Source organism: Panthera onca, chromosome A3 (assembly GCF_046562875.1).
Source record: "Panthera onca isolate mPanOnc1 chromosome A3, mPanOnc1 haplotype 2, whole genome shotgun sequence".
NCBI lineage: Eukaryota > Metazoa > Chordata > Mammalia > Carnivora > Felidae > Panthera > Panthera onca.
This window is the reverse complement of record NC_138341.1, coordinates 881,242-904,708: the sequence shown is the minus strand read 5'-3', so window position 1 is coordinate 904,708 and position 23,467 is coordinate 881,242. Positions and strand designations below refer to the sequence as shown.

The following is a 23,467-nucleotide window of genomic DNA, read 5'->3' as shown; positions in this document are numbered from 1 at the left end:
CTCTACCCCCTACCCCTCCCCGCACCACGGGGTTCACCCCCGCTTACACAAGCACGCAGCTCCTTCCGGAGCTCTACTCCTGCACCACGGGGCTCCCGCCCTCTACCCCCCACCCCTTCCCGCACCACGGGGCTCCCTCCGCTTACACAAGCACGCAGCTCCTTCTGGAGCTCTACTCCTGAACCAACGGGCTCCCGCCCTCTACCCCCTACCCTTCCCCGCACCATGGGGCTCCCCCAGCTTGCACAAGCACGCAGCTCCTTCCAGAGCTCTACTCCTGCACCAACGGGCTCCCGCCCTCTACCCCCCACGCCTTCCCGCACCACGGGGCTCCCTCCGCTTACACAAGCACGCAGCTCCTACCGGAGCTCTACTCCTGAACCACGGGGCTCCCGTGCTCCCCGTCTCCCGCCCAGCTCCCGTTGCTCACGCTAGCACAGGGCGTCCCAGTGACCTCTCACACCTGGTGCAAGGCGCCCACCACCTTGCGCGCCTCCTGGTAGGCGGTGTTCGCGCTCCAGTGCGCGTTGAGGGCCTTGAGCGCCACGGCCAGGCGGTTGTGCTCCCGCAGCCACAGTGTGTGCAGGGCCGTCAGGGCGGGGACCTCGCTGGCACGGCCGTCCCCGGCCAGGAAGCAAGGCGCCTGGGCCGTCCCGCGGGTCCCGGGCTCGGGCGCGCAGCCCGTGGGCCCAGGCGGCCGCGCGAAGGGCAGGTAGGCGCGGCCGGCGTCCCAGTGGCGCGTGTTGACCCGGAGCAGCCCCTCCGCACTGGTCCAGTTGCGCAGCTGCTTCTCCAAGGCCGGGGAGCTGCCGTACACGGTGGACGCGTCCAGGAAAGAGGTCAGCCCGTTCATCTGCTGTCGCGGGTTCGCCGAGGTCAGGTTGCCAAAGAAGGCGCCTTGGATACCGGTGCCACAGGCCGCGGAGGAGCGGTAAAATGGCAAACAGGACCGGCCTGAGGTCCCCGAGCCGTTGGTGGGTAGCTGCCGGGAAAGGGGAGACCGGGTCTCTGGGCCTCTGCAGACACCCTGAAAGCTTTCGGGGGGCCGGGACCCTAGGGCACCGGTGCTGCTGTCTACCCCGCCCACTCCTGTCTCCTGCCCCGCCCACTTGTCCCCCTCCAGCTCCCCCTTCCTGCCAAGGGTCAGGACATTCGGAGGAGGCTGGAGTTTCCTTAGCTGTGATTGGTGCAGTCCCCATGGTGCCCTTTCACCCCTTCTCCACAATCTTTCCTTTTGGTCTGTTTTGTTTAGATGCCTGGCCTGTTGGGGCCTCCTCTGCAGACGCCCAAAGGGTCCAAACTTCTGGTTCTCTTATCTGGACCTCCCACCAAGCTCGGGCACAGCGTGGCCCGGAGTGGCTGCTCCAGGAAGGTGTGTGGTACCTAGGGGACGTGGCCCAGACAGTCTGCTCTTGGGTAGAAAGTGCTCCTCCTACCCCCGACCTTTGAGGATGTTTTCCAAAGAGAAGTGATTAAACCCTTACCTGCACTGTCTCTTCCCTTGCTAGTAAGAGAGGAAATTAGCACAATATTTACAGAGACCAGATTTGCAGTATCTGTGGAGGCATTCTGTGCTCCCCCAGCTCTGCACCGTTAGCCCTGCCGACGTGCCCGCTAGGTGTGCATGCGTGCCCCAGGCTCTACGTCCAGGTGTGCGCCCGCTTTGTTATTTGCAACAGCATTTTAAAACAACAAAGCTTAAAACCACCTAAATGCTCATGAAGAAGCTAATCGTTAGTAAGTTATGACGCACACCGCAGGACTGTCGAAGTCTTAAAACAATCACGTTTCTGTCCACTTAATGACACGGGGAGAACTATAACTACTGCTCGGAGACCCACACCAAGTTGGGAGCAACGCACGTAGTGCGACACACGAGCTGTGCGTGAGGCTCCTGTACGCACATAAGGACACGTTATGTACATACACTCACAGGCAATTTCCGGCCGCATCCATAGGTTTTGACCTTTCATTTTACACTTCTGTTTGATTTTTTAAACGACATCTATTACTTTTGTAACCAATGTGAAGAAGTTTAAAATTGTACCTGTATGGGAAAACACGGGTCTTGGTTTTTGCAGGTCAACTGGCAATCAGCTTCTCCCTCAGATGCAACTTTCCTGGTGCTCTGAGGGGTGAATGCGATGTCGTGATCAATATATTGGCCCCACACCATCAGGAGATCAGAATATTGGTCATCTTCCGTGACGGCCTCGTTGGAAACTCGAATAACTTGCCTTGTCACCTCCCGGACCTGGGCGAAAGAGACCAGCTTGTCATGTGGGAAGGCCATCGGCAGAGAAAGAGGACACTGGGGGACCCTGAGGGTCATAGGGCCGTGCTCGTTCACAGGACAGGAGGCTGCGCCCATTCACGGATGGCTGGCGCTCAGAAGTTCGAGTCTGTGGCATTAGGGTGGGTGGACACATCCAGGCTGCCCTCAGCATAATGCATTGGTTTGTGGTGATTGGGGGGGCCTTAGTTAACTGCCCTGGGTCTTAGTTTCATTATCTGTATGTGAGTATGAAATGTTGATATTTCAGGATCATTGTGGGGATTAAATTAGGTAATTTATTACACATCTAGCCATTGGTGTGACAGAGGTCATGACTCAGAGGACAGGGCCGCGGAGGGCTGTTCCCCAGGCCTTGACACCTTTGTGGATGTGATTACTCTAAGGACCTCAAGACAGGGGGCTACCCTGGGTTTCCAAGTGGATCCGATGCAATCACATGGTTCTTAAAATCGGAGAGCTTCTCCTGACTGTAAGCAGAGGGGATGCAGCTTTTGGGGGGCAAGAGCCAAGGAGGCAGTGTCCCTGGCAGCCAGGGGGCCAAGAAGCGGATCCCCAGCCTCCAGGAGGAATGAAGCCCAGCCCACACCTGGATTGGAGGCCAGTGAGACCCATGTCAGACTTCTGTAACTTTTCGTAGTTTAAGCCACTAAAATTGTGCTAACTTGTTACAGCAGCAGCAGGAAACTAATACATCCCATTAAAGGTACCTGAGCTCTGACCTGAGTAGCTGTATAATTCTGGCGGGGTTGCCCTTAACACTGAGAGTTCAGAAAGCCTCAGGGCTCCGACAGGTCTGGCAGCTAGTGCAGGACAGGAAAGGTGTTATTACCTCATTACCCAGGCAGCTGAATGGAGGCTGCAAGTGACCTAGAGAAAAGTACGGGTTAGCACACCCAGAGGGGCCTGTGCCAACCACAGGGAGCCCACGGTGCGGCTCTGACACCAGGCGGCTCCTGTCCTCCTGCCTGTCGGCCAACGGAAGACCTCCCAGGGAAGCTGTTGGTTTCCGTAGGGGAGCCTGGGGACGGGGTGGCGGTCCCCAAGCTGGCATGGTCAGATCCTGACTTCTCACACTAAACAGGGCGTCCCTTTTATGTTTCTGGAGAATTCCACTGTCACATACAGGACAGGACCAAGCAGATTGGTTTGTTCATGGAAGCAAGTAGTCAAATGGAGGGTCAAATATCCATTTTTTTTAACCACATTGATCAGTGGATTGGATATGAGTTTGCTTAGCAAATAATTTGCCTCTGGGACTAAAGCGGCAACCATCCATGGTTTTGCATGAATGAGTGAATTACGTAATTTTAAGAATCTTTGAATACACCTCCTCCTCTGCCCATGCATAGAGGATTTCTTTCAAATACTGAAATGAGGTGACGAGCAGAGAGTTAGAGGAACTTTAACTTAAATCTGCCTTGTTGTGCTCCCTGGCTGGTGACTGGGGTCTCTCTGTGCCCTGGAGCACAGGGGTCGTGAGGGTTGACGGGGACTCTCCGAGCCCACTGCCCTGAGCAGGCTGGCTTCCTCCGAGGTGGCGGGTGGCCGGGGAGCATCGTGGGGACACAGCGCGGTGAGCTACGTACGGGGGGCAGCGGAAAGCCGTTGTACAGGACGTGGGGGTTCCACCCCCTGGCCTCGCTGATGCCGTCTTCGTAGGCGGGGGGCAGCCACCTGGCCAGGGCTGTGTTGGAGGCTCCCCACCTGGGATGGTCTCTGCGGAAACAAATGTGAGGCTTCGAATCATGAGATAGCCTACATCTGGGGAAAAGTGATAGATGAATTAGAATGGAAACACTGGCTCAAAGAGCAAAAGGAAATGGGAATTTTCTGTTACAGAAAAATCTGTTCTTTGTTTTTTAATGGCTAATTTGGGTATAAAATTGTTCATGCTCCCTTGGCATTTACCAACCAGATCCACGTGGGGTCACTCGGCATCTGGGGCGGCCCTGTGGTGCTCTCTGCAAGAGAAATGAGCAAGGTGGCCATTTGAAGGCAGTAGGCAAGCGTCTGGCTCAGGAGGTCACACGGCAGAAGGACCTGAGTGGGCAAACATTGGGACTAGACTTCAACGATCCTTTCGTGCATCCGATGTGTAGGCACTTGGAGCACCTAAGTAGCAAAGTCTAAGAGACTCGTGACACGCTGAGTGGTTTTTTTAGTTTGCGGAGTGTTGAGAAGTAGACGTATTTAAAAATTAGTTGTGTTCTGACACAATTATCATTATTAAGGACATCATGTATGTGGATCATTCTGACATAAATGTGACTGATTCCGATGCTCTAAGAGGGAAGAGAACCGGGAGCTCCTGCGAGTGGTTTCTGATCTGGGCAGTGGAGTCAGCACATTCGAAGGACAGACTGAACACAGCTTCTCCTGATGGTGCCACATGGCTCCTGACTTAGGGAAAAGGGTTTTATTGCATCCATCGCATCGCGGCTGCCTTACCCGGGAACCCTCAGGAGCACCTAGCAGGAGGCGGGATGGGCACTTTTGTGTGTCTGCAGGGACAGTGGGTGGGGATAATTTGATTATCAGTCCTTCGTTGATCTCCAGCACACTGGAGTGGTTCAATTTGCAGAGCGACACGGGACAGCAATGCGTTTAATTAGCTGCCATAAGTCAGCGTGGGGAGATTGGTGTGCGCTCCGATAAGGTGTCAGATTTGTTACACTTGGTTTCTCTTTACTGGAATCCCATGAAGAATGGCTTGGAGGGGTGCTCTTTCAATCAGATACAAATGAGATTTTTTTTTTTTTTATAATTTATTGTTAAATTGGTTTCCATACAACACCCAGTGCTCATCCCAACAGGTGCCCTCCTCAATGCCCATCACCCACTTTCCCCTCTCCCCCAGCCCCCATCAACCCTTGGTTTATTCTCAGTATTTAAGAGTCTCTTATGGTTTGCCTCCTTCTCTTTCTGTAACTTTTTCCCCCCTTCCCCTCCCCCCTGTTAAGTTTCTCAGGATCTGCATATGAATGAAAACATATGATATCTGTCCTTCTCTGCCTGATTTATTTCACTTAGCATAAGACCCTCCAGTTCCATCCACATTACTACAAATGGCCAGATTTCATTCTTTCTCATTGCCAAGTAGTATTCCATTCTATACATAAACCACATCTTCTTTATCCATTCGTCAGTTGATGGACATTTAGGCTCTTTCCATACTTTGGCTATGGTTGAAAGTGCCACTATAAACATTGGGGTATAAGTGCCCCTCTGCATCAGCACTCCTGTGTCCCTTGGGTAAATTCCTAGCAGTGCTATTGCTGGGTCATAGGGTATTTCTATTTTTAATTTTTTGAGGAAACCACACTGTTTTCCAGAGCGGCTGCACCAGTTTGCATTCCCACCAACAGTGCACGAGGGTTCCCGTTTCTCCACATCCTCGCTAGAATCTACAGTCTCCTGACTTGTTCATTTTAGCCACTCTGACCGGCGTGAGGTGGTATCTCAGTGTGGCTTTGATTTGTATTTCCCTGATGAGGAATGACGTTGAGTATCTTTTCGTGTGCCTGTTGGTCAAATCCTAAAAACTGTATGGAACCACAAAAGACCCCAAATAGCCAAAGTAATATTGAAGAAGAAAACCAAAGTGGGAGGCATCACAATCCCAGACTTTGGCCTCTACTACAAAGCTGTAATCATCAAGACAGCGTGGTATTGGCACAAAAACAGACACATAGACCAATGGAATAGAATAGAGACTCCAGAATTGGACCCACAAAAGTATGGCCAACTAATCTTCGACAAAGCAGGAAAGAATATCCAATGGAAAAAAGACGGTCTCTTTAACAAATGGTGCTGGGAGAACTGGACAGCAACATCCAGAAGGATGAAACTAGACCACTTTCTCACACCATTCACAAAAATAAACTCAAAATGGATAAAGGACCTGAATGTGAGACAGGAAACCATCAAAACCCTAGAGCAGAAAGCAGGAAAAAACCTCTCTGACCTCAGCCGCAGCAATTTCTTATTTGACACATCTTCAAAGGCACGGGAATTAAAAGCAAAAATGAATTATTGGGACCTCATGAAGATAAAAAGCTTCTGCACTGCAAAGGAAACAATCAACAAAACTAAAAGGCAACCAATGGAATGGGAAAAGATATTTGCAAATGGCATATCGGACAAAGGGCTAGTATCCACAATCTATAAAGAACTCACCAAACTCCCACCCGAAAAACAAATAATCCAGCGAAGCAAAGGGCAGAAAGAAGATGTGAATGAGACGTTAACTTCTTAGGCTGCGATGTTTGTGCCGAGTGACTTTTCTATTTCAGTAGCTTGTGGGCTATCACGACCACCCAGGGGGCACTCACGTGCCTTTGTGGACACTCAGCAAGGGTGTGCACTTGACCTGAACACCCCATGTGGCCTGGTGCCCTGCCGGCCGGCCTGGAAGCATGAACATCTCGGCCTGCGGTGCTGGGGCCCCTGCTGGAGCTCCCCGATCGGCGGCAGCAAAGACCCGTGAGCGTGAGAGACGGGCAGTGGAGGGGGCACGACTGAACCCTCCCGGAGGAACAGGCTTTTCCGTAATTGGTACGCGCTCAATGTGTTCCCCAAACTCTGGAGACCTTACTTATCGTGGAGACACCTGTGCCCACGTTGTGTTCCTCGATATTTCATCAAGAAACCAACACCAGCACCGTCTACTTTTCCTTAAAGACTAACAAGCGTCCGTGGGGCCTCGGGGGGTGGCCTGTGCCTGTCAGGGGTGCTGTTCCGTTTCGGGTTTGTTTGGATTCAAGCGTCAATATCAGTAAAGGATCTGAGGACAGCGCGGGCGCTGACCCATCTAACAGCTGGTTTCAAGCAGATAAATGCAGGCGTTTGAGGGAGAGGATGGTGTGAAGGTGACACAAACAGCTCCCTCAGTTGCACTGAGATCCTCAAGGTTTCACTTCCACTGGGCAATTTCGTGCCTTCGGCCCAAACACAAAGGAGAAGAAAAAGCGAGTGTGAAAATGACCCCAAAGCAAATGGCCAGAAGAAAAGGGCCCTGGGGACGTGAGACTTCAGATGCCTGGTGTTCGTATAGCCACATATGTTGGCAAGCCAGATCCGACACTTAATTTGGTTTTTGACAACTTTTTTTGGCAAATTAATACAGAGAATTATATATACACCAGAATATATACTAAACCTAGGTACGTTTGGGGGTTCTTCCTATAATTTCAATGTATGTGTCAAGTTTCGCCTTCAGAGTTTATGGTTTCCTCTATGAATTCACGGGTTTTGAGGAGAGAAAGTCTCCACGGATGAAGCTTGGTGCAGAATTACCACGTAAAGGAGACTGGCATGCCAGCCTTTGGTAGGATGACGACCTGCAAACCTGATCCCAACCTCTCTGTACGTCCGTGTGTAGGACGCACATCAGGCAGGCCTGGGAATTAAGCAGACGAATCCAGTAACGGGCTGTGTCTCTGTCACCGCGTGGATGGAAACGTCGTCTGCAATCTCCACGCCTCTGCCGGATGGTTAGAGAGGCTGAGGGCCAGGTTTACTGGCTGTCATCTTTAACTTGACGTTAACCAAGTCTGAGCCGTGAAGAGTGTCACTGTCACCTTGAGAAGCAGTATACTTCTTCACAGCTGCCTGATCGTAGGGGCCTCCCCCCTGCTCTCGGGAAAATTCACGTTGAAGGATGTTTCTGGCCCTCTGTGGCTAGTGCCCTCGGCCAGAGCCAACTGGTCACATGTGGAACGGTCATTTCATGGTAACAATCATGGCAACACCTACTGTCCTCGAGCTTGTAGACTGCATGCATGGACCTCTAGAAACGCGTCTCTCAAAATCAGCCCTGCCGGTATCATTCCCATTTTATGGATACAGAAATAGAGCCCGGACTGCCTCCGAGAGTCATCAAGGTGGTCCTGCTACACGCAGCAGCCAGAACCGGACAGCAGGTGTGTGAATTTCTGACGTCCTACGTGTCACGTTTGGATTTACCGTAGGAGACACAAGCAGCACCCATGCCCACACCGCCACACGCGGGGAACCCAGGTGGCTGCCAGAGCCCGAGGACCAGCTGAGAGCAGAGAAGGGCCACGTGAACGGGTGTGCACTCGATTCCTCGTGAGCAACACGCTTGTGGCACCGATGAGGTCACACCAACAGAAGAGAGACCGTAGACATCCTTCTCCACTTGGGCTGGCTGATTTCGCGTGACGCAGCCCAGCAGTTGGGATATTCTCAGCAGAGGGAAAAGGAAGGTTAGAAGCCACACCCCACACACGTGAGGTCTACACTGCAAGAAAACCAGTACAAGTGGAGAGTTTTTAAACCCACCGTGTGGAGACTTAGAATTTGTACGGTTAAATCCCAGGTCACTCTGGCCACCGCACCGCCGTCAGTAGGCCCAGAGCACCGCTGTTCACTGCCTGGCAGCAGCTATAGGATAAGAAGGGACTTGGTTAAGGAAGAAAAAGGGAAGCAAAAACGCCCACTGCGTGTCCGAGTTTGAGTGTGGAGGAAAGACCGTAGCAGGAAGCCAACCCCAAGAGCTCAGAAAGAAGCACTGGTGAAATTTAGGACAAATGGGAAGCATGACATTGGTAACGGCCAACACGTCCGCGATTTAACTCTGCCACCTCGTAGGGAAGTCTGACCACCGGCGAACCTCGAAGGAACAGCAGTCCCGGCTTCCTGCTGACAACAAAGCTGCTTTCGAAACTTGAGATAAAAGATGTAGAAACTCAGCGAAATAACCAGAACTACCCAAAAGGAAAATACGCTTTCCCAGTTAAGAAAATACGGATCAGAAAGAAATAGCTGCTAAGCCTTTACTCCCCGGGTGTGAACACCCCAGTGTGCATCACGCCCGGGGGGGCCGCACAAGCCTTGTGGAGCTGATGGGACCCGGGGCCCGTGTGAGCACACGCGTGTTGGTCTCTGCGGCACAGACACGCACCCCGGAGCAGCCATGAGCGGTGTCTCCCGTGTGCACTGAGGACTCACCGGCCTGGGCGTCACGGAGGCTCCCGCCCTCCGCAGCCTGCACCCCAGGCAAAGCCAGCACCAGCAGGAGCCGGGGTGTCACGGAGGAAAGAGGTGCGCCAGGAGAGGTGCCAGACAAGACCCCCCGGATGGAGCTGGCAAGGGCTCCCCAGCGGGGCCCTGCCTCCACAGAAGGAGCCTCAGAGACAGAGGCGAGAGGCCCAGGCCCTCCTGGGGGGGGACCGGGGGGAGGGCCCAGGGACGCCCTCAGTGGCGTGCAGAGTCGGGGAGGGACGCCGAGCATCTGGTCGTCCTTGATGGCTTGGGTCACGGGCATCACCCTCTGCCTCCGACAGCAGCCCCGTGTGCACGGCCCCCGCCTGACCAGCCACGTGGGTGTCCCCGTTTCCTTTCCTTCATGTATTAAAAATGGGAGCTGTTCCTGTTTACGCCGGACCCACTGGGGCCCGTGGCCTCATTTGTCAGCTGCGAGGACCAGGCTGTCACATTCCCCAGCATGTGTCACAGCTCCCGGCTCTTTGGGCGCTCAAAGTGTTCTGAATAAACAAGGAATGAACGAACGAACCAGCCAACGAACGAACGAACGGACGCATGGCTGACGGCCGTTTTCTCCCAGCCCCCGCCCCGGGGCCAGGCGGCAGCGGTGCTGCCCTCCGGTGCCTAGCGGGCTGCTCTCCCGTGACCCAGCCCTGCGTCTGGGCCTGATGGAACCGCCCTCGGCCCTCGTGCTTCCGGGGTCTGGTCTCAGCTGAACCCGTGGCTCCTGGGCCTCCCCAGCCCCGTCACACTCTCCCCTGCTCTCTCCCCTCCACGCCACTGTCCCCCGTGCTTGTGTGCCACTCTCTCCCCCGCCCTCCTGTGGGCCCTGCTGTCCAGGGGCTGGGCGTCCCCTCACCGGTCCTGCAGGCAGGTGTCCAGGGGACACCGGTGGACAGGGTGGGGGGCGTCCAGGGGACACCCGTGGACAGGACGGGGGCCGGGTTCAGGGGCCACTGGTAGATGGGACGGGGGTGGCGTCCGGGGGACACCCGTGGACGGGTGGGCAGGTGAGGTGGTGGAGGGTAGAGAGATCCGGCGCTCAGAGGCGGAGACGACCCCGGGTGGTCTGCCACCTCCCTCAGGAGGGCCGCTCATCGTGTCGGAATCCAGCCGAGAAGACCGGAAGGAAATACCTGTTGGTGCAGGCGCCCGTGATGAGCCTGTACTTGTTTGCCAGGCAGGTGTCTGGACACGTGGGGGGCAGCATGTGAGGCAGGCATCCCGACAGGTTCGCGATGGTGCTCAGCACGTCTTCCGGTAGGACATCTGAGGAGAAGCAGCAACGCGTTTGTCACGGCAAGCCTACCGATGCGGCGGGCACTGTCCCACACTCTCAGGGTGTCTGTGACCCCTGTGTTCGGGCTCACACGGAAGCCACGCTGTGCGCTGGGGCGAGGGCTTCCTTCTCCGTGAATCCAGTCGCTCTCTCAACAATCCCCTTGAGCCTCTCACCGCCAGCAGGTGGCCTATTAAAACCTATTTTTGCTTTGTGATCGTTCAGGAAAGCCAGTCAGAGCTCCAAGCCCCCAGACACAAGCCACCTAGTGGGGTCACCTCCCCGACGTGCCGGTCACACCCTCGCGGTGATGGAAGACGGCCAAGCGCAGTCCTTGTCCCTCCTCCAAGCCTGCCCTGGTCAGGTGTGCCCGCAGCGTCCCTGTGTCCATCCACAGAACCTTCTTTTCTCTGCGCACTGATTTCTGGATCCCTTCTCCCGAATCTTTCTAGATTAGGGGCCCAGAAACCTGTCCCTTATTTACTCACTTTCTCCCCAATTCTGTTGCTGCTTATTGAACAAATCAAAGCAAGGACTGCTTTGTTGTCTGCTCGCAGAAGGGATCACTGGCCACTTCTCCAAGATGGTTTATACAAATCTTCAAGATAACGCCTTAATAAGCTGACTAACCACACACCCGTGAAGCTGAGGTAATCAGCAGAGAAACACAAGGAGGAATGCACCCTTGTAATGTAAACTGGGGAGAAATGACACCGGCTTCCTGACCGTCAACGTGCCCCGAGCAGTCCCTGCGGCTCAGTGACCCTCCGACCACGCTTTCTGCCCAGCCGACGGGAACGTGTGCGGCTTACGACGTGAGCACAGAGCCTTCAGAACAGGGAGCGCTCTGGCGTGGGGAGCGTGACCAAGCCCGCCGCACAGAACCACGATCGTGGCTGCGCTGACGGACGGAACCAGCGTGCGCAAAGAGCGGGAAGCAGGGCGCCTGCACGCAGCTGTGAACGCTGCGCGCTGACGAGGTCCCAGGGGCCGCGTGGCCTCAGTTACTTTTCCCACGTTCTACACCGTCTACACCTGTCCACGCTGTTGACAATGGCAGCCATAGGAAACTCCCTAAATTAATGGGTTCTTCAGTTCTGTATGTTGGCCTGGGCCAAACCCCTCTGCCCCGTCTCCTGATACCCCTGCACCCCGCGGCTGAGCAAGGCTCTGGGGACGGGATGGGGCCTACAGCCCTCAGAGCCCTCACTCAGTCCCACGATTTGACACAAAACCACGTCAGAAGAATCTTTGGCTGCCATGAAGTCAGTCGAACCTGGTAAGTGTACTGTCTGAGAATTCTGGTGAGCCCCGACTCAGCCAAGCCTGTCTTGTTGTAGAGACTGACTAACCACTTCGGGTTAAGTGTCTACGGCCAGTTCGGATTAAGGGACCCAGTAGCTCACCGCACCACACTGGAAAAGTCTGGGTAAGTTTGTTTCTTAAAAATCCTGCCTTCTAGTTGCCCACCCCAGGGCTCACAAATGTGCCCGTGGTCACGACGGCCATCAGCGCAGGGCCCTGCACCCGCGGGGTGCTTTCACCCGATGCGGCTTGAGCCCAAGTCTATTTTGTTCTGCCAACAGCCGGGCAAGCCGGCAGCCAGTGTGGTGCCCAGTTCAGGGTCGAGCACCCTGGTTCTCCAAGGCTCTGAACCAGTAACAGGCAATGACTCACCGTCCTTGCTGGCCCCTGAGCTCCTGGGAGCTCCCTGAGTTCTGACCAGGTCTGTGGACCTCCCCACACTCCTTCCACCATGACGCGGGACGCCCAGGAGGCTGAGCTCCTTGGCAGGTTCAGTTCGGACGGCAGAGCAACAGCGACCTCCCAGGCCAGCGCAGACACAATGTGATGTCTGCCTGAGCCTGTTTATTTAAGAGCCAAGTGTCAGTCCTGGGAGCGAGCGGGGACCCCATGTGTGTGCAGCGGAGTGAGAAGCACCCTCGAAGTCCCCGCCCAGCCCTGGGGTCTGCTCCTCAGGGGCCATGGCTCCGGGTGGGGGGCACCTCGGGGAGCTCACCGGTGGGAGGCTGAGATCGCCCGAGCTTCCCGTAGACTCTTGTCTTCACGGCCTGCACGGAAGCTTCCATGATCTCAGCCGCTCGGGAGACGGCGCGGCTGGTTGGCTCGGGGAGCTTGGAAAAAGACAGCAGCTGTGACGGAGAAGGGCTGTCCCGTTCGCTGAGGTCTCTGCGCACAAGAGGAGACTCGGGGTTGGTTACTCTTGCGTGGCCGTGTTCACCGGCCGTCGCTGATGGCTTCAGCGGACGCCGTGGAGCACCACGCGGCCAGCACTGTGCGGGCTGCAGGTCAGGCTGATACACACGCCGCTCGCCGGACTCAGGGCTCAGCCAGGGGACAGGGCCTGTGCGACACTGTGTGAGATACACCTTCTCCCCCAGATCCTGAGAGGCCTTTGCCGTGTTCCAGCCGGTGAGCGAGCCGCCCTGAGTGCCTGCAACCCCGCGAGGTCCCGGGGCCAAGAATCAGCCGCCACAGGGCACGACGCGGCCACACGCCCTTTGTTCTCGAACCGAAATCACCCTAACGCGAAGTGCCATCGGTGTCGCCGGCAGCCGGCCTTCCTGGCCTCTCACATCCCGGGAGCCCCGGCCACAGGGGGTCAGTGCGGCCTCTCTGCCCACGGCATCTGGGGGCCAGGGCCCCAGGAGCAGGGGGGCCGGGCTGGCCTCTGTGCCGAAGCTGCCCTCGCCTGGTGGCTCCTGCAGGGTGGCATCATGAGGCCCCAGGTGGAAGCAGGAGCTGGCAGGAAGGCCCGACGCTGAGGCCTTGGCGAAAAACAGCCAAATTCTCGCTCAGTCGTCCCCCTTGCTGCCATCCAGTGGGCCACCTCTGTGTTCCATTTGTTAATAATAAGCACAAACGGGCAGGGCTTCCTGGGTGAAAACAGTGTGGTAGGCACCGTGCTAAGTACTACTTTCTTCTCAGTAATTCCTCACAAAGGCTCAGGGGATAAATTCTGCAATTATGCCCATGAGACCAGAGCAGCTGGCCTCAGGCCGACAGCCAGCAAGAGAAGGACCCGGTATTGGGACACAAAAGTCACACACGTCTGCAACGTGTACGTTAGAGATACCCAAACACACATATAAAGGTATCTGACATGTAACTTTAATATAAAAAAGCTGTGCTTAGACCTGCCAGTGTGTTTTTTAACCACATGATGGCATCATGCACTTGAGGGGATCCAGCTTTTCATAGAAGCTGAGACACTGGCCTCCATAGCTGCACAGACCCCCAGACAGGGGACCCTGGCCCCAGACACGGAATCCCAGCCCCAGACAGGGGACCCTGGCCCCAGATACAAGACTCCCAGCCACAGACAGGGGACCCTGGCTCCAGACATGGGAACCCCAGCCCCAGACAGGGGACTCCGGCTCTAGACGGGACCCTGGCCCCAGACACAAGACTCCCAGCCCCAGACAGGGGACTCTGGCCCCAGACACGGGAACCCCAGCCCCAGACACAAGACCCCCAGCCCCAGACAGGGGACCCTGGCCCCAGCCCTAGATAGGGGACCCTGACCCCAGACACAAGACCCCCAGCTCCAGACAGGGGACCCTGGCCCCAGCCCCAGACAGGGGAACCTGGCCTCAGACAGGGGACCCTGGCCCCAGACACAAGACTCCCAGCCCCAGACGGGACCCTGGCCCCAGACACGGGAACCCCAGCCCCAGACACAGGACCCCCAGCCCCAGACAGGGGACTCTAACCCCAGACACAAGACTCCCAGCCCCAGACAGGGGATCCTGGCCCCAGACACAAGACTCCCAGCCCCAGACAGGGGACCCTGGACCCAGACACAGGAACCTGGCCTCAGACAGGGGACCCTGGCCCCAGACACAAGACTCCCAGCCCCAGACAGGGGACTCTGGCCTCAGACGCGGGAACCCCAGCCCCAGACACAGGACCCCCAACCCCAGACAGGGGACCCTGGCCCCAGCACCAGATAGGGGACCCTGACCCCAGACACAAGACCCCCAGCTCCAGACAGGGGACCCTGGACCCAGACAGGACCCTAGTTGTGGACACCGGACCAAGCTGCAAACATGGGACTCTGGCCCCAGAGAAGGGACCCTGGCCCCAGCCACGAGCCCCCAGCCACAATGGTATCAGTGCCAGGCTTTCTGGGCCCCCCTGAGACTCTGTGTGGACAGGAGAAGGGCCCTCCAAAGATGTCCACACCCCAGTCCTCAGAGCCTGTGAACACACCTGGCCGCATAGCAAAGGGGATTGGGTTGCAGGTAGAATCTGCCTTGCTGGTCAGCCGATGGTAAGATGACGTTGTTTCCCTGGATTGTCCCATGGGCCATGTGCACCCCAGGTCCTTGCGAGGGGAGGACGAAGTCAGAGTGAGGACGACCGAGGAGAAGTGCTCGGGGACTCAACGTCACCGCCCAAAGAGAGAGGAAGGCCCACCAGGGGACGTGAGCCGGGAACGAGCCGGGACGGTGAGGACAGAGGTTTCCTGGAGCGGAAGGACTTCGTCCCGCAGGCTCCTGGGCTCTGGTGCAGTGAGGGCCGTGCCAGGCTTGTAAGCACAGGACCGTCTGCCGACTCACGAGTGCCGTACTGAGCCCTGGGGTTTGGGGCAGTGTCTGCACGGGCCTCGGAGATGAGCACTCCACTGCTCCCAGATGCCCGGGGAGGACGGCGGCCCATGAGGTGCGGTGGCCTCGCAGCCTCGGCCGGGAACCCCACTCCACATGGGCTCCCTGCCCCCCCAGGAGCCCTGCCTGTTACATCCACGGGATCGAAGCTTTCCTGCTTGTGCGGGGAGGCGGTGTTTCTCCCAGGGCGTAGCCGCTCTGCGGACGACCTTGGAGAACTGTCCGGAACAAAGGCAGAGGGGCCTCTTAACTGCCTTTCTGAGCAAACAGGTGAGCAGAACCTTCCAGGGGCAAACCCCCGGCAGCCCGGCCAGGCCACAGCCCAGAGCACGGGCTTCCAAGGTCACAGACACCGCCGGCACGGCCCGCAGTGGGGAGGCGGCCTCCAGCGTGGGCGGGCCTGGAGAGGCCACCTGAGGAAAGGGCTGTGCCCACCGTCTGCTCGCGGGAGGGGCCCACGCAGGCAGCTGCACCCCACGGGAGTTTGCACCGGTCACACCGCCTCCCATCCCATGGGAGGGGTTCCCCGAACGATTGAGGCGCCTCCGTTGAGACCACCCCATCTGCTGGGACCCAACAGTGCCCCCAGCCTGGGACCCAACAGCATCCAGCCCCCCACCAGCCTGGGTCCGTCCCCGCTCGGGGCACCTGCCCGCTCATGGGGACAGTGCACTTTAACACGCTGCTCTGTGCTTGCGGCTGACCCCCTGGCTGTGCTGTTCCAGCCCCGATCCCCATGTACATTTTCTCGTGTGGAATCCCAGGACCAGACTGCGTCCACACAGCACACACACGCCCTCACCCCTGACAAAGGTGTGGCTACTTTCCGGGCTGGCCTGGGGGAGCACGCGCAGATTCCCAGAAGTGGGCTTTCACTGAGGGAGTACGGACGCATGCCACACATATGCACACACACACACGTGTGTGACGGGAGCCCAGCGCTCACCAACAGAGCCCAGCACAGTACATACACATATGCACACACGCACACGTGTGCGACGGGAGCCCAGAGCCCAGCATAGTACACACACATATGCACACACGCACACGTGTGTGATGGGAGCCCAGTGCTCACCAACAGAGCTGAGACAAAGCCCTTGGAGCCCTTCTGGTGAGGTTGACAAGACACGTCCTCACGTCCAGACCCGGCTGGCCCAGCTTGGAGCGAGGACCGGACGCCAGCCCCTGCCCCCTGGGCCCCAGCCTCGTGCAGCCAGGCTCCCGTGCCCCGCACAGACCTGCCCTGGCTGGCGGCAGGCCCTCGTGTGCTTCCCACGGACGGGGGGTCCTCAGAGATCTCCTCGGGGACGCACGTCACCCCTGCCCGGCTGTGCGGCCTCCGGTGTGGAGGCCTCCGGCCTCCAGCACAGGGGGCCTCCGCTGTGCTTCTCCGGCCCCCAAGGCACCCAGGCCAGCCTGTGCTGCCCACTCCCATGACCAGGGTCTGCCTGCTGACCCCCTCCCCCTGGGGGGATTCTCTGTTCCCTGCGAGGCCCCGGCTCCAGCTGGCTACCCTGCGTGCGGGCCTGGCCGTTCCGGGCCCACGACAGGCTGGTGGCAACCACGAGTTGTCCTGCGGGCGTGTGTCCCTCTGGGCACCTGGGCTGCTCCCTGCGGAGGCGCCTCCACTCCTGTCACCTCCGCTCCGTAGCCACCCCGTGAGGTCGCGGGGGTCGCTCGCGCACGTCACAGTGCACACCCGGACCACGGCTGCAGGTTGACGGCCTCGGCTCTAGAGGTGAGTGAGGTAGTACGTATGAAGAGGCGGCACACCTACCCTCTATTCGCAGCAAAACATGCCTGATTTTGAGCTCACATCTGGGGAGCTCTCACGGGCTCAGCATCAGCTGTGCGTCGGATCCCGGTTCCCGGTGTCGCCCTGGTTCCCCCGGAGCGTCGGAAGCTCCCTCAGCCTCCCCCACGGAGCCGGAAAGGCCACGGCGTCCGCAGCGGATGGGCTCCAGAGACACCGCAGACCAGGCCGTGCCGCCCGGGGCGCACCTTCTCCAGGCAAACCGAGTGTCGGAAGTGGCCCGAAGGCCAACCTGGGAGGATTTAGCGCCCGGGGACGTGAGCCCCGGCATCGTGCCATTTACACCAATACGAGCGTTGGGGTCCTCGGGTCCACGTTTCTGGACCCAGCGCCTCCCGGCACCATGGGTCCCCTGCTGCTGAAGCGTCAGGGACAGGAGGACTTGCTCCCCACCGCGAGCACGCGGGCCCTGGGAGCGCATCCTGGGAGCGCCAGGGAACGGTCATCAGCCCTTTAAAGGCAAGTCATTGGGCACTGGGGGCATTCGGGACCCTCCCTGGGAGGCTCAGGGGGCGGGGGTGGGGGGGCGGCCGAGGTTCTCCCTGACATGCGCCTCTGGGCTCACCTGTCTGCTCACCATCCCGTCGCTCACCTGGGCCACTTCCCAGCAGCACCTTGGCCCCAGCCATCTGGGCTCACAGCCAGAGCACGGGGGGAATCACAGCCCGAGCACGGGGGTCATAGCCAGAGCATGGGGGGTATCACAGCCAGAGCATGGGGGGGTCACAGCAGAACATGGGAGTCACAGCCAGAGTACTGGGATCACAGCCAGAACAAGGGGGCCACAGCCAGAGCATGGGGGGGTCATAGCCAGAACATGGGGCTCACAGCCCGAGCACGGGGGTCATAGCCAGAGCATGGGGGGTATCACAGCCAGAGCATGGGGGGGTCATAGCCAGAAGATGGGGGTCACAGCCAGAGCACGGGGATCACAGCCAGAGCACGGGGGTCACAGCCAGAGCACGGGGGTCACAGCCAGAGCATGGGGGGGGTCACAGCCAGAACACGGGGGTCACAGCCAGAGCATGGGGGTCACAGCCAGAGCATGGGGGGGGTCACAGCAGAACATGGGAGTCACAGCCAGAGTACGGGATCACAGCCAGAACAAGGGGGCCACAGCCAGAGCATGGGGGGGTCATAGCCAGAACATGGGGCTCACAGCCAGAGCACAGGGGGATCACAGCCCGAGCACGGGGATCACAGCCAGAGTACGGGGGTCACAGCCAGAGTACGGGGATCACAGCCAGAGCACGGGGGTCACAGCCAGAACACGGGGGTCACAGCCAGAGCACGGGGGTCACAGCCAGAGTACGGGGGTCACAGCCAGAGTACGGGGATCACAGCCAGAGCACGGGGGTCACAGCCAGAACACGGGGGTCACAGCCAGAGCATGGGGGTCACAGCCAGAGCATGGGGGGGGGGTCACAGCAGAACATGGGAGTCACAGCCCGAGCACGGGGGTCACAGCCAGAGCATGGGGGGGTCACAGCCAGAGCAGGGGGGATCACAGCCAGAGCATGGGGGGGTTCACAGCCAGAAGACGGGGGTCACAGCCAGAGCACAGGGGTCTTAGCTAGAGCATGAAGGGTCACAGCCCTGAGTATGTGGGGTCACAGCCAGAACACATGGGGTCACGGCCAGAGCACGTGGGGTCACAGCCAAAGTATGTGAGGTCATAGCCTTCAGTACACAGGTGACAGTCCCCAACTGGTGGGCTCCAGCCCCAAGTTCCGCACTCATGTGTCAACCAGCCCTGGAGGCAGGGTCATAGCCTTGAGTCCATGGGGTCATAACCCCGAGTATGTGGGGCCACAGCCCAGAACACATGTGGTAACAGACCTGAGATGGTGGGGTCCTAGTCCTGGGCAAGGGGACCCCTTGGTCAGTTCATGGGACCTTCCTTCCTTCCTTGACTCTCTTTACTGTCCTTCCCGCTCTGGATCTTTCTCCTCTGCCTTCTCTGCCCTCCGTCTGTCTGTCTGTCTGCTTCCCTGAGTGTCCCTCTCTGCTTCGGGATGAGCAGGGCCAAGGCTGCTCCCTGGTCCACAAGACAACCCCATGGCGGCCGGGGTGACTCTCGCACCCCAGTCACTGGGCTTGTGCACTTTGTGGAATGAGGACATTAAAGGCATGTGATCCTTCCAGTGACCACCGTGGACCCCACAGGTGGATTCTTCTCGCTTTAGAAGAATTCACAGAAGAGGCAGAGCTCACAAGGCACATGAACCACGGTCTTAGCCTGAGTACTTTAGAAGCCCTTCAAGGATCAGGATGAAATACGCTGAGAAATTACCTTATTTAGGCAACTCAGGTTTTATACGTTATCGTTTCATAAATAATAAATAATTAAGCGACCATGCAATTATTGGGGGATTTTTGTTGAAACTTAATTAGTTATTGAAATGCAATAATTCATTCTATGATTAGTAAGCAAATAGCAAATTAACGGCTCCTTAGTTCATTAACCCTAATTGAGAAACCATATACGTCAGGGGGAAATGTTGGCATTTCTAGCCTGAAGAGGCTTGTGAATGGAGGGCAGGAGTGTTGGGGCCGCAGTGGAGCCGCGAGGCCCCTGGGGGCAGGTCTGTGCACCCCAGCCCAAAGGGCATGAGTTCAGGGGCACCAACCACCCAGCACCACCCCCTCCAGAATGAGGCTTGTCTCTCCGCCCGCACCCAGCGCCCACCCCGCCCCAGGTCGCCCCGCCCCCGCCCCCGTCTCGGTTCCTCCAAAGCTGATTCTTTATCGCTAATCGACCACGCTGCTTTTTTGATGATCAGTGTGCCCGTCCCTGAATTAAGTGTGTGTCTCCCCAGAAGGAGTGTGGACGTGAGATGATATTCGTCTTCCTAACCCTAGCGGCACAGGGCCGGCCTTGCTAAGTAGGGAGAGCATAGCCCCTCAGGACACACCGCTTGAGTAGGCAAATAAAGCATTATTTGAGAGTTCTCGAAAAGCAGATCTTTCTAATAAAACATCCCAAGGGGGTCGTCATGGCCTCTTTAGGCTGCAGACACTGACTTCAGCGGGATCTGTTGCTTCCGCCAGTTTCCAAGCAGGGTCTGGCTGGGCCACTGACGGCCATTCCCATAACCGCGGTCGAGGTTTCAGACACGCCGCCAGAGTATGAGTGCAGGGGAAGTGGGCTTTCTCTTTCTTCCCCCTTTCATTCAAGGTTTTAGAAAAGAGGTAAAAATTAGTTCACTATCAATACGGACAGCAGGGGACTTTTCTGGCTGGAAAAACAGGTATTTGGAAAGGAATCAACTATGCCTCGTGACATTCTGTATTTTGACAGTTTACATAATTACTAGTCAACCTCAAAACCTGCTTTTTAGTTGTTTTGTGTTTTATGAACATCTAATGTTTGAGACCACGATATCTTTGATGTTGATGTCAATTATGTATTTAAAATCGAGGTTTTTCTTAACTACTTAAACCAGAATGATGGGTGGACTTAATCCAGCACCGAATGTGTCTTTGCCAGCCCCGCCCAGGCCCCGGTCTCCCAGCTCCCCCGCCTCCTGCTCCCCAAAGGCTGAGTCTCACCCCCCAGGGAGAAGCCCCCGGCCCCCAGGACTGCGAGGACCGCAGCGCTGAGTCCCGGGGACGTCACTGTGCTTCTCCACGTGCTGGAGGAAGAATCTGACGCTGAATATGGGTCTTTCCAGCTCTTGCCCGAGAAGCCAGGAAAGTGGATTTGCACAGGCAAGGTCTCCTGAGGTGTGGAGCCGCTGGGCCAGTGGTGAAAATTAACCGGCAGACCCGTGCCCTCTCCCGGCGACCTGGCGGCTCCCCTCCCGCCCCCTCCGGAAAGCCCACCTTTTCATGGTGTGGTAGATGGCCTCGTCCACCATGCGCCTGCTCTCTTCCACAGCGCGGGTCACAGCAGAGTCTCGGCCCTTCCCTGTGGACGACACGCCCCACGGTGAAGCACATTCGAGGTCAGCCACCCTCTGCCCCCTTCAGTTTCTCCACCAAGTCCGCGGGAGGCGGCGACAAGCTCGCGGCTCCTGGGCCCGAATGTGGGGTCCTGGCTAGGTCACCCCGTGGGGCCCCATTCGCACATCGCAAATCGGGCACCAGCTCCCCCTGCAGAGCTGCCGTGGAGCAGAGCGCCAGGAGCAAGCGGGCCCATACCCCCTCACCTCCTCCAAGGTCGGTCTGGCCGCCCTTCTTTCTCTCTTGTCCAGACACTACTGCTGATTCTGAAAACTCTGAGTACTTTGTTACCTAATCAGTGATGTGGTGAGTTCCTAATATCTTCCTATTTTAAGTTGTGCGTTTCACAAAAGATAAAATACTTAAATATACCAGCTGTTTCCAATGACAAGACTTCCACTTTATTTTATTTTATGTTCGAAATGTTTAACAAGTCCTATGGTCTAAATGCTCATGTCCCCTCAAAATTCGTACACTGAAGGCTAACCCCCAGCGTGACCGTGTGAGGACAGAGGACCCCAGCTGAGTGCCAAGTCCCCCGTGACGCTTCCTGTCCCGGTGACTGTGGACGGTAACTTCAGGTCAAGAGACCGTATTTCATCTGTCACTCACCCCAGAGGAGGTCCTGGCCGGTCCAGATGAAGGGGAAGAGGAGGTGTGAGCAGGCCACCAGCAGCGCCACGCCCAGGACCGCGAGCACCCTCATTCTAACGGCAGAATCGACGGAGAGCACGCACGCCATCGGGGCAACGCCCACGAGAGCTGCTCTTTGGGCAACTTGTTACCGGAGCCTCTGGCGTCTGACGGCTCACTGACTAGTCTCCACGCCGGCGACAGAGCCCCACGAGCTTGGGTCTGAAGCCCTGACTCTGACTTGCCTCCCAGACTAACGCTCTGGCTCCCCGGGGCCGCGGCTGCCGCCCTATAAACGCTCTCGCGCTCCAGTGCCCACTCGAGCGTCAGGAGCCGCAGCGGCCCCTGTGCCCTCGGGTTTGCGCCAGGCTCCTGTGCCGTCAGAAACAAGCGTTCGTTCCCTCCTTCAGGCCCTCGTGCGGCTGAGCCCCTGGCCCCGAGCCAGGAAGAAAGGCAAAGAGGGTGAGCGTGTGGAGAAAGAAGAAGCCGGCTACAATCAGCCCCTCATGACGCTGGCATCCCCTTCTCTCCTCTCTCTCCTTGACCTTCAGAGGCCTTCGTGTGGTCCGGTGGGCTGCTGAGGCCTGGCAGGTGCGGGCCATTACCTCCATCTGGAAGGTGAACGGGCGCCTCTCCCAGGGTGGGGTGAACAAGGAGTCCCCGTGCAGGAGGCGGGGCCCCCCACCCCATCCAAGGGGGGATCCGTGCAGGAGGCGGGGCCCCCCCACCCCGTCCGCGGGCGGATCTGCCCGAACAGGCACCTGACCTGTGTGCCCGCCGCTCCCTTTGGAAGGTGAGGGAGGAAGGGTTTCGGCGCTTGGCCTCCTCCTAGGCTGCCAATCTCGGCACGAACGTGCTCAGCCCAGCACGTGTCCGCAGCAGTTCTCTCCCGCTAACGATAACACCACCGTCATGACCTTTGTTCTGGGTGCTTTAATGGAGATGTACACTCTGTTTCCCATGGAAGTCTCTCGGGTTCTACTATGTGAACACCATCTTCTTTCTCCTTTTCTCCTTTCTTCTTCTTTAGGACCTACTCAAGCAGGCCCGCGGCTTCTCCAGGAGGGCCAAGACCGAAGCCTGAAGCCATTAGGCAAGGTGACCTGGATGTCAGTGTGTCAGGAGGTTGCAGCAGGAGAATGTCAAGATCAACACGACAGAGACCCTGACGGTCTGGGATGATCAGAGTCCTGGTAGAGGAAGGACAAGGGGGCCCTCTTCAGAAGGAGAGTCCCGGGCTCCCTGGGCAGAGCAGGGAGGCCAGCCAGGCTCAGCCTGCTGGCCTGATTCCCGGACATTCTGTCGCTGACCCTGGGAGGCCAGGGGAGGAGGGAATCAAGCATGAGCCACAGAGGACTGGTTCAGGTTCGGACACGGAATTTGGGGTGTGGGATGCACACACAGGCTGTGAGCTAGTAGGGTTTGCAAATGCGCCTTTGGGGCCTGGGCTGGAGTCTGTGCTGAGGGACACATCTGGGGGTGGTTGCCATAGATTTGCAGCTGGATAACTGGGATAAGTGATAACTGGGGTCGTCTGCAAGAGGACACGGGAAGGTTCTGGGCACCAGCACCTCTAGAGCCATAGTGGGGACTGCCGTGTCCCCAGCGACGTCACGTCCAAATCCTGGAACCTGGGATTCTTCAGACGTGACTGAGTGCTCGACCTGGAGATGGCAAGGAGCAATCCCAGGATCCTCACGGGACGCAGGCAGGAAAGTCTGGGGGACAGAGGTTTCGATGGCAGCAGAGGCTGGAGTGATGTGACCACGAGCCAAGGAATGCAGGTGCCCAGAAGCTGGAAAGAGCAAGGGACAGACTCTCCCCTGGAGTCCCGGAAGGACCCAGTGGTGAGGCAGCCTGAT

The 23,467-nt window shown here is 57.7% G+C and overlaps 1 protein-coding gene across 1 annotated transcript in view; it reads right to left on the bottom strand.

The window, feature by feature from the left end:
• TPO (thyroid peroxidase) overlaps positions 1 to 21,792 on the bottom strand; it is a 42,089-nt gene extending 20,297 nt beyond the window's left edge. The window contains exons 1-7 of the mRNA XM_078445074.2: positions 21,585 to 21,792; positions 20,853 to 20,937; positions 12,604 to 12,773; positions 10,441 to 10,573; positions 3,883 to 4,012; positions 2,048 to 2,254; positions 464 to 982 (exon numbers count right to left, since the gene is read on the bottom strand). Coding sequence (XP_078301200.2) covers positions 464 to 982; positions 2,048 to 2,254; positions 3,883 to 4,012; positions 10,441 to 10,573; positions 12,604 to 12,773; positions 20,853 to 20,937; positions 21,585 to 21,714 — 1,374 coding nt within the window. The 5' untranslated portion in view covers positions 21,715 to 21,792. The remainder of the gene's footprint in view (positions 1 to 463; positions 983 to 2,047; positions 2,255 to 3,882; positions 4,013 to 10,440; positions 10,574 to 12,603; positions 12,774 to 20,852; positions 20,938 to 21,584) is intronic.
• Between the last annotated feature and the right edge of the window lie 1,675 nt (positions 21,793 to 23,467).